Source organism: Sinocyclocheilus grahami, unplaced genomic scaffold, assembly GCF_001515645.1.
Source record: "Sinocyclocheilus grahami isolate Dianchi unplaced genomic scaffold, SAMN03320097.WGS_v1.1 scaffold88.1, whole genome shotgun sequence".
Lineage (NCBI taxonomy): Eukaryota > Metazoa > Chordata > Actinopteri > Cypriniformes > Cyprinidae > Sinocyclocheilus > Sinocyclocheilus grahami.
The window spans coordinates 30,266-41,369 of NW_015505267.1; the positions used below are offsets into that span (position 1 = coordinate 30,266).

The 11,104-nt window shown below is 44.0% G+C and overlaps 1 protein-coding gene across 1 annotated transcript in view; it reads right to left on the minus strand.

The window, feature by feature from the left end:
• Nucleotides 1-230: 230 nt before the first annotated feature.
• Nucleotides 231-11,104, minus strand: part of LOC107587012 (cadherin-13-like) — a 171,739-nt gene continuing 160,865 nt past the window's right edge. Inside the window, exons 5-7 of the mRNA XM_016274605.1 lie at nucleotides 1,426-1,431; nucleotides 548-700; nucleotides 231-311 (exon numbers count right to left, since the gene is read on the minus strand). Of these exons, the coding sequence (XP_016130091.1) occupies nucleotides 252-311; nucleotides 548-700; nucleotides 1,426-1,431 (219 nt within the window). The 3' untranslated portion in view covers nucleotides 231-251. The remainder of the gene's footprint in view (nucleotides 312-547; nucleotides 701-1,425; nucleotides 1,432-11,104) is intronic.

An 11,104-nucleotide genomic window follows, 5' to 3' on the forward strand; every position in this document is an offset into this window, starting at 1 on the left:
TTTGAGTAACACATTTACTCATTTAACATTTTTTTTGTTGTTTATATAATGAGGTTTTTAAAGAGCCTTTTTTTCCCTCTACAAAGCTTTATCAGTCAACCTGATAAAGTCACCATCAGACCGCTAATGCAAAAACGGAAAGGAGCCAACATGTTCACAAGCACAAACTCGCAACACACATTAGCCGAGTGTCTGACAGGCCAGCTGACATCTGCATCATTGATCACACACACGTTTTGTAGAATAACTGCCTAACTGGAGTCCCACATCCTGTACAGCATTCGGCTTTCCTTCACTGAGCCGCTCGCTGGCTGCCAAAGAGACACGAGTCATTACAGCCATTAATCGCCTTGATGCATGGGGTGAAGCAAAAACATATTTTCTTTTCGAATAGGGACATTCGGTTATTCGTGTGACAGTCTAATATGACTTAAATAAACCTGCAGTTTAATGTTGAGCTCTTTAACTGAACTTCTACATACTTACTGACAGTATGCAAGGGAGGAAAGCAGAACGCAGTAGATAACAGAGTTAATATCTCACTCACATGGTAGTATGCGATGGCCTCTCGGTCCAGGGCTCGGCTAACTGCCACATCTCCCGTCAGTCGGTTGATGCTGAACACACCCTTAGGGTCTTGGTCTGCTCCCCTTCCTGTCAGACGGAAGATGTGGTCTTCCTTCATGTCAGATGAGATCACCTATATCACAGGAAAGTACCCACAATCATATTAATGTTTACGTTATTGAAATGGTACAGTTACAAAACACTAAAACTAAGCCTAAAACAAAACAAATGCAAATAGTTTTTTATGTACTTTAATCATTTTATTAATTACCTAAATATGAATATCTATTTATCATTCCTTAACTTTGTATCAACCAATAAATCCTCAAATAATTGCTCTAAATGTCAGTGTTGTTCTAAAACTAAAAATATTACAATTATTTTAGTTAATTTTTTTTTTTTTTACTAAAATATAAAATAAACTTAAAAAGCTTAGAAATGCTGCCTTGGCAACTAACTGATATTAAATAGGTTGAAGTACTAGCATTACTAAAACTAAAACTGAAATAAAAACAAAGCTAATAAGAAATGCCAAATGTCCTTTTGTAAACACGAATTATTTAAATTTAACATCAACAACAACAACAATTAATATTATTATCATTATTTGTTGTTGTTTATTATTATTTTTACTATAATTATTAATAGTACAATTTGATAATTTAGTTATCACTGTGCCAAAACTGAAAATCAAAACAATAATCGAAACCAATAAGTTGTTGTATGGCGTACATATGTGATATTGGACACCTAAAAATTTAAATATTCTATATTGGTCAATATATTGACCCACAAAGCAGTATAAAGTCAGTTGTTGTGTAGATTTTTAATTTGTTCAAGTTTATCAGCAGAACTCACATGCGACTGGATAAATGCAGCAAAGTCCATTGTGTTTCATCAGAGTGTTGCAAGTTAGAAGCAAAGAAAACAAGAAACGTTAATTACACACACTCACAGGCAAACACAGTTGTGAATAAAACATGCACACATGCTAAATATAAACTTGTTTGCTTGATCTCATATTTTAAATCTAAATTCAGAATTATTTACCAAATGATTCTTGTTGGCAATGATGAACACACAGTGAGAAGTCTTAAATCATGATATAACACCACTCTCCAGATGATTATTAATTAATATACTAGCAGCTGAAGCTTGTAAATGACATCCATTTGTATATTAAAACATCTTTCATTGGCTAGTGTGACCAGTGCTACCACCTGCAGTTCATTTGGCTTTTGTGTAAAGCATATTTTTGTGCAAATTAGATTTCCGCAACTTCCCTCGCTAATGAAAGCTCAGTTATTAACTAATGACTTTAAATACAAATGAACAATAGCCTCTTATGAACCCCCCCCTTTTTCATAAAACACCCTTTCTAAAAGTTGTTTTCATCAAGAGCAATAAAACCCATTGCATGTATCGAATCACAGAGGCTGCCCACCTTGAACCTTCCCATATCTTGTAATTAAGCTTAAGATGAAATATCCCATTTAGAAAATGAATCCAGGCAAAGTAATTGTCCACATGAAAAGCCCCTGTTAGCTTTATTTATCTTCCCCACACAGATCCTTTCTGCCAGATCATACACTAATACTGTTTTTCTCCTTTATAATTACAGGCTCTGTTAACCCAGGGAACATTATTATTTCTAAGAAATGCACCGAGTGGTTTAGCTAAGACTCTGCCGAGCACAAATGCAGGTTTCACCGGAGGAGGCCTTCAAATCCTGGTGTATTACTGTGGCCGGCAAACAGATGTGAAATTGCAGATTTTTATAGCACAATGAGAGCTGTCTTGTTTAGTGGACGGGTTGTTAATGTAAGCGACTGTAACATGGACTAAAGCGGATCGTGAAAACAACAAATCAAGAAGTCATGCTGACAGAAGCACAAGCACACACGTATACACTCACATTGTCTCTATTGTTTAAAGTAAAGCTAGATAGTATTGCTTGAAACAAACCTAGATAATACAATTATTGGCTTCCTTTTTTATTTTTGATGGATGGATGGATGGATGGATGGATAGATAGATAGAGACAATCAGTTTTCTTTCTGAAGTATGCTAGGCTAAGGTGCTTGCGGCTAACCAGTGTTGGGCAGTAACGCATTACTTAGCGGTAACCCATTACTTACTAATCTAAATTCAGAATTATTTACCAAATGATTCTTGTTGGCAATGATGAACACACAGTGAGAAGTCTTAAATCATGATATAACACCACTCTCCAGATGATTATTAATTAATATACTAGCAGCTGAAGCTTGTAAAACATCCATTTGTATATTAAAACATCTTTCATTGGCTAGTGTGACCAGTGCTACCACCTGCAGTTCATTTGGCTTTTGTGTAAAGCATATTTTTGTGCAAATTAGATTGCCGCAACTTCCCTCGCTAATGAAAGCTCAGTTATTTACTAATGACTTTAAATACAAATTAACAATAGCCTCTTATGAATCCCCCCCCCCTCTTTTCATAAAACGCCCTTTCTAAAAGTTGTTTTCATCAAGAGCAATAAACCCCATTGCATGTATAGCATTACTTAGTAATGCGTTACTGTAATTTGATTACTTTTTTAGTAACGGAGTAATTTAACGCGTTATAATTTTCAAAATAGTAATTAGAGTATAGTTACAAGCCGAAGGCTCTATACGTTACTGGCGTGTTACATTGCTGACAGAATGCAGTGTTTTATAATCTAGGGATTGTAAAAAGGTTGTTACACATGCACTGTCGAGTCAAGTGCCTGCTCTCCCACGAGACCCGACGCAACAGAGCGCAGTGCGGGACAAGATGGGCGAGTGCTGGTGCGGGCGGGTAGACACTCGTGTGTGTGCGGGATGCGGGAGAATAAAATGATTCACGGGACTCCCGCATAATAGAAATATCTAAACATAAAATATCTAAAACAAATAAATTGTTATACATCTATTGCACAAAAGCAACATGGACTAATATAAAATATAAACGATTAACAGGAGCAAGCGTATGCAGAGTTTCTATTTAGGCTATAACACGTGTTTGCAGCGTTGAGCAATGCAGTGCTGAAATTTGCGTGCTCATGAATCCTCTCATTATAACACGAATTGTAGATATTATGAAAGATTCATTATACATATATTTATTGTGTAATAACAGAGATTTGTGAGATTGCGATGAACGTCTCGGTTACGTATGTAATCCTCGTTCCCTGAAGGAGGGAACGGAGATGTCACGTCGGTGACCGACAAATTGGGATCTCGCTTAGAGAGACCAATCCACTTCAAGTGTAAACTAAACGAGCCAATGCATGCAATGGCATACGATGAATGTATCCAGCTGCTGCTGATCACAGCGTGAGCATAAAAAGGTAGCCGGTGCAACGCATACCAGGTTTTCGCTGAGGAGCCGAGCCGGTGACCCGGCCGCTCAGCGGTGGTATAGCAGCCGTGGCGACGGGACGTGACGTCTCCATTCCCTCCTTCAGGGAACGAGGGTTACATACATAACAGAGACGTTCCCTTTCAGTCGGTCACTCCGAGTCACGTTGGTGACCGACGAATTGGGATCCCTACCAAAACGCCATGGATACTGCCCCTTCCAGTGTCCTGTGCGAGCCGCTTCCGCCCCTTTGTGATGTAGGCCGGGGCTCGCAACAAGAAGACCAGTCACTGTTGTCATAGCACTACCCACTCAGTGAGATTGGATAACACTGGGAAAACGTACCCGTTTCACTTGGAACAGGAACGTTGCGGAAGCCCCATCCTTCCCGAAGGAGGTTTCAGAAGCACTTACACATATGAAATCCGTTTAGGTGCATATGGAAGAAGTCTGCCGGGGAAACACGGGCTCTGAGGCTATACCGTGGACTTTACACATATGGGAACCACTTAGGCCTCTACATTTGGAACCCAGCCCTCTACCGGTTCTCACGGATTCAGCGAGTGAGGGCCTGGTGCCGGACGTTCCGCCATGTCTGGCTGCCGAGGAGACGGAGGAGCTTGACAGGGCCTACAGTACGGACACTCTGGAGCAGTTTTAGCAAGCCGACACTAAACCGGGGCATCTCAGCGCCTCTACCCGTTTGAGGTGAGAATACAGGAGGATACCGGCTCCACACGAAGGCTATAGAATCTAGCGAACGTGTAGCCCGCAGCTCTACAAATATCTGTCAGCGAGGCGCCACGAGCCAGCGCCCAGGAGGATGGAACACTCCTAGTAGAGTGAGCTCGCAACCTGAGCGGGCAGGGCACACCCTGTGCCTGATAAGCCAGGGTGATGGCATCCACAATCCAGTGGGCTATCCTCTGCTTAGAGACAGCATTCCCCTTCTGCCGGCCTCCGTAACAGACAAAGAGCTGGTCTGAGGTTCTAAAGCTTTGTGTCCAGCCTACATAGCATCTCAAGGCTCGGACGGGAAAGAGCAAAGCTTGGGTGGGGTCTGCCTTCTTTCGGGGGCAGCCAGATGTCTGAACGTGGGTGCCACAGGGTGCCCCGTCTCTGAGTCAGTAGATCCTTCCTCAGAGGAATCTGCCAGGGAGGGGCTGTCGCGAGGAGCATTAGTTCGGGGAACCAGGTCAGAGTGGGCCAATACGATGCCACAAGCAGGACCTGATCCTCTTCCTCCCTGACCTTGCACAGTGTCTGTGCGAGAAGGCTCACTGGGGTAAACGCATACTTGCACAGGCCCCGCAGCCAGCTGTGTGCCAGTGCGTTCGTGCCGAGTGTTCCCTCAGTCAGGGAGTAGAACAACTGGCAGTGAGAGGTTTCTGGAGAGGCAAACAGGTCTACCTGAGCGGCTTCAAAACATCTCCAAAACAGCTGGACCGTCTGAGGATGGAGTCTCCATTCTCCTGGGAGCGTAGCTCGTGACAGCTGGTTGGCCGTACGGTTGAGCAGACCCGGAATGTGAATGGCACGAAATTACCTCAGAACCTTCTGACTCCAAAGGAGGTGGTGGCGGGCGAGTTGTGACATGTGACGGGAGCGCAGACCACCTTGTTGGTTGATGTATGCAACGGTCGCTGTGTTGTCCGTTCGGACCAGCACGTGCTTGCCTCGTAAGAGATGAGAGATGGTTCAAGGCAAGGCGTACTGCTAACAACTGTAGGAAATTGATATGCCAGTGCAGTTGGGGGCCCGTCCATACCCCCGACACTGCGTGCCCATTGTACGTGGCCCTCCAGCCGGTGGTGGAGGCATCCATGTAAACCACAGCATGCCTGGAGACCTGTTCTAGGGGCACTCCTGCCCAGAGGAACGTAAGGTCTGACCACGGGGTGAAGATTTGGCGTCAGGCCGGTGTAACTTGGACCCGGTGAGTGCCGCGCTGCCACGCCCACCTTGGGACTCGGCCATGAAGCCAGTGCTAGAGGTCTCATATGAAGCAGCCCCAGCGGCGTAACTGCCGCTGCCATATGCCCCAGGAGCCTCTGAAATAGTTTCAGTGGGATTACTGTCCTGCCCTTGAACGAATTCAAGCAGTTCAGTACCGACCGCGCATGTTCCTCCGTGAGGCGTGCTGTCTGTTCGACCGAATCCAACTCCATAACCGAGAAAAGTGATCCTCTGCGTCAGGTAGAGTTTGCTCTTTTCCCAGTTGACCTCAAGGCCCAACCAGCTGAGGTGCGAAAATCCCAGTGTGCACACAACTGATGCTGAGACTGAGCTAGTATGAGCCAGTCATTGAGGTAGTTGGGAATGTGAACGCCCTGTTCTCTCAGGGGAACAAGGGCTGCCTCCGCAACTTAAGTGAAGACACGGGACGACAGGGACAGCCTGTAGGGCAGGACCTCGTAATGATATGCTCGTACTTCGAACGCGAACCGCAGAAATGGTCTGCGGTGCAGAAGGATCGACACATGAAAGTACGCATCCTTCAGGTCGATTGCTGCAAACCAATCTCTGGGACGTATGCACCCCAAGGTGCGTTTCTGCGTCAACATCTAGAATGGTAACCGGCGAGGGGGGATGCCGGGTGAACTGAATCGCATCGCCGAGGCTGATGGTCCGCAGAAGCCAACGAGACGGGTTGGGTAGTGCTAGCCGGGCACCCAGATACCATGCAAGCGGGACCAGCAGAACCACCGCTGTACCCGCAGTGGGGCAGCAAGGTGGAACGCAGGGACCCAACTCCTCCGGATCATGACCACCCTCGTGCAGGTCCCTCAGTGCTTTGGCCTGATGAACCTGCAGTAACGCCATAGCATTTATGGCGGAGACAGCTTCTCCACAGGCCATATAAGCATCGCCGGACAGGCCAGATGAGTACCTACAGACCACTCCACCGGGGGGACCCTTGTATACCCCCTAGCTGCACCACCGTTGAGGGTGGTGAGGGAGGATGAACCAGCAGGTCGGTTTCCGGCAATAAAAGGTGCCGTCCATGACCTGGTGAGCTCCTCATGCACCTCCGGGAAGAAAGGCACTGAGGCGGGGGCGCTGAGAACCAGCACGAGCCACCCTGAGAAACCATTTGTCCAACCTCGAGGGCCCGGGAAAGCATAGCCGACATCTCTGGATCCGATTCAGGCCCTGCCACCGTCCCGGAGGGTGGCAGCGCAGCCAAAACTTCCTCTCCAGAGAGCTCTCTCTTCGATGCAGTGATCGACATCCGGTCGTCGGGAGGAGCACCAAAGGATACCGCTGATACGCTCTTTGAAGAGGGCCCAGCGCGTTCCTTTGGCAGCTCAACTGGCTGCGAAGCGCTTGAGGAGTGATGGTCCCCCGAGGGTTGGTTCCCTGAGGGGTTTGCCACCACTGTAACCCTCAGACCGCCCGTGCTACTGCCCGAAGTAGTCCACACCTGGCTGCCGCCAGGACAAACACTAGATCGCGGCAGAGGCAACGGAGCTCCGCCCCCCTGGAGGAAACAGAGCCTGGCCCGCAGCTCCGAATGCCACCTCAGCATGTTTAATGCCCAGACATGTGAGGCAGCGATCGTGACCATCACCCGGTGCCAGGTTACAACCACATCCAGAAACGCACGGGTTGATCCGTCGTCTTTACAAAGACGCATCCGCTTATTGTACTCTTTGAGAGAAATTGACTCTTTTAGAGACATGCTCTTTTACGTGCTGAGGGAACGGCCGTTTGCAGCACGACAGGGGGAAGTGCAGTCTGAAGTGTGCAACCCACTCGCCGGCTGCCACAAAAAGCTGCCGAGAGCGCGATAGACTCGTCACACACGAAGCAGTTTGGTAGGAGCAGAACTATGTTGTCGCTCAGCTCCGAAGCGAAAAACTGGTATGCGTTGCACCGCCTGCCTTTTTATGCTCACGCTGTGATCAGCGGCAGCTGGATGCAATCATCGCATGCCAATGTGCATTGGCTCATTTAGTTTACACTCAAAGTGGATTGGTTTCTCTAAGCGAGATTCCAATTCGTCATTCCTCGTGACTCGGAGTGACCGAATGAAAGGGAACTGAGATGTCTTTTAGAGATTATAAAGATGCCAAACCATGCATGCAGCAGCCACTTGCTTTAGTTAAAAATAACAGTGTTCTGTGAATGTTGATGCTTTAATAACAAATATTTATCGGGAGCGTGTATACTGGGCTTTCATAAATTTAATGGAGAAAAAAATAACGTAACTAGTAATGCAACTAATTACTAATTACTTTTGAAATAAAGGAATCAGAACAGTAACATGATTACTTTTAAAAGGAGTAATCAGTAATCAGTAATTTGATTACATTTTCAGAGTAACTTGTCCAACACTGCGGCTAACATAGCCTAACATACTCAGCCTAGCATCATTTAACCTTTTTCATGACAACACACAACACATTTGTGCATTTTAACATACAAAAAGAAACCTTTGTATGACCTTTGTGATCTAATTTCCATTAAAAAACATTCCCAAAACAATGCTGTCACATTTTGCACAGTTTTTAACAGATTTTTCCCCAACCTGTATTAGGCGCACACACAGACTAAACATGTACGCAAATAGCACCTGCACTGCAATCTCCTTAAATGCATCCATTATCGAACAAATTAGCATGTAATTGCATATAAATGATGTAACATAAGCCATTTGGCAATAAATAATTATTTCTATATGTTTACATATAAGTCAGGAAGGGAGCTGACAAAAAAGTCTTAGACTTCCAGGCTTAGAGACCAGCTAGTTTAGGTTAAACCAGCTAAGACTCACAAAAAACAGCTGGCTTAAGCTGTTTTCTTTTCAGCAGGGTTGCAGTTTCTTCTAAAAAGCCGAAGGCAGGAAGGCCAGCAAAGTAGTTTCCTATAGAGCAGGTATACCTGTGACACAGTTATGATTGAATCCCAACGCAGGTCATCTGTAAATGAACTCTTCTGCCCATCGCCAAAAGATGACCCCGGACAAACTGCAGTGTCACCTGTTTAGAGGAGTCCCACGCCACAAGAGTCCATCAAGCTCAGTTCTTCCTCTTGTTGTGCCTGTTTTCCTCCTACACTGTTTTCGGCCTTGTGAAGAACTTCTTAATGGCTCCGGGTGTGTCTTGTTAGAGGTTGCTATGGAGCTTGTTTTCGTTCTGCTGTATGCTGCACACAGCTGTGATATTGATCCAATAAAACAATGAAACAACTTTTGTCTCTGTACTTCAGAGGTGCTTTATTAAAGGTGAAATGCTCTCCTTCAGCACGAAAGAGAATTAGAGAGGAACAAAACGAAAGGAGCCCCAGAGAAGTGATGATGCATGAGACAAAATGGATGGAAGAGGGTGGAAATTGGACAGGGGGGAAAGGCATTATACTTTGAGAAGTGCTCAAATGCTTTTATGCCCTCAAGGACTTTCAGAGGAAAATAGTGATGCAGTGACATTACAATTCTAGTTTATATCTATAAGCCTATAATTATTTTTATAAACATGACAGAAAGTCAAAAAATACACATTAAAATTCTGGATTAGTTTGTCTAAACAGATTAAAAATAAAATACTAAAAACTAAAATTGGTTGTTTTAAACGCTGTAATGTGAATTTAGGCATCACAAAATTATAATGTACAATATAAAATATAGATATTCATTTTGAGATTGGCTGAAGATTTAATTTATTAAATTATTAGTGTTAACTTTACGCATTATATGGCAAAAAAGTAATCTAAATGTAAATTTAGATGAGCATGAGGGAATGAGCATGAACAATTACATTTCCAATATTGATTTGTAATCTCTATAATAATAATGGCTTTCCAATATTGATTTGTAATCTCTATAATAGTATAATAATAATGGCTTTCCAATATTGATTTGTAATCTCTATAATATAATAATAATGGCTAGTAACCAATATGGTATCAATTTCTGTATCCCTAGTGTTAAAATGTTTTTTACCACACACCACATGGATGGATTAATTTGACTGATTGATTGATTGATTGATTGATTGATTGATTGATTGATTAACTGATTGATTTATAAATTTGATTTATAGAAACAAAATATTTATTTGCTTCAGCAATCTCAACATTTACAAATACAAATTTTGTCAAGGTATGTTACTTATGTTATCAAGGTAACATTATATGATGGATGATGAATTAAAGTGATAATTCACTCAGCCTGAGCAATCTCAGGATGCAGACTTCAACACTCTGCTTGCCTCTTTTGATCTCAAGTGAGTGTTAACTATGGCTACTCCCAAATCAGGCAACCAACTGGAACTTATTTACACACGACACTGCTCCACTGATCATGTACTGGTTACTCCACTGCACACCTCGGATCACTTCCTCCTCACTCTTAACCTCAACATGGTTCCTCCTGACACATCACATACCCCTACACCTGTCACTTTTCGACGTAACCTACGCTCACTCTCACCCTCCCGGCTATCTGCTATGGTTTCATCTTTGCTTCCTTCCCCTGAACAGTTATCATCTCTTGATGTTAACAGTGCTACTGATACTTTCTGCTCCACTCTTACGTCTTGTTTAGACACTGTCTGCCCCTTGTCTTCCAGGCCAGCTCGTACCACCTCTTCTGCCCCTTGGCTATCTGATATTCTCCATGAGCATCGTTCTAAGCTCAGAGCTGCAGAAAGAGTATGGCGCAAATCACAAAATCCTACTGACCTTAATGTATATCGATCACTCCTCTCTTCATTCTCTGCTAATGTCTCCACTGCTAAAAGGACATACTATCACAACAAAATTAACAATTCTCCCAACTCTCGCATGCTTTTTAAAAATTTTCCTCCCTCCTTTGTCCTCCTCCTCCCCCTCCTTCATCAACTCTAACAGCTGACGACTTTGCCATATTCTTCATTAATAAAATTACAAACCTCAGTTTACAATTTGCCACACCACAAACGGTCAAACACATCTTACCAGTAAACATACACTCTATTTTATCCTTCTCTCCACTCTCTGAGGCAGAAGTCTCTAAACTCATCCTTTCCAATCATCCAACTACTTGTCCGCTTGATCCTATTCCATCTCATCTCCTTCAAGCCATTTCTCCTGCCGTTGTACCTGCACTCACTCACATCGCTAACACATCCCTTCACACTGGTGTTTTTCCCTCAACATTTAAACAGGCTCGTATAACCCCACTTCTTAAGAAACC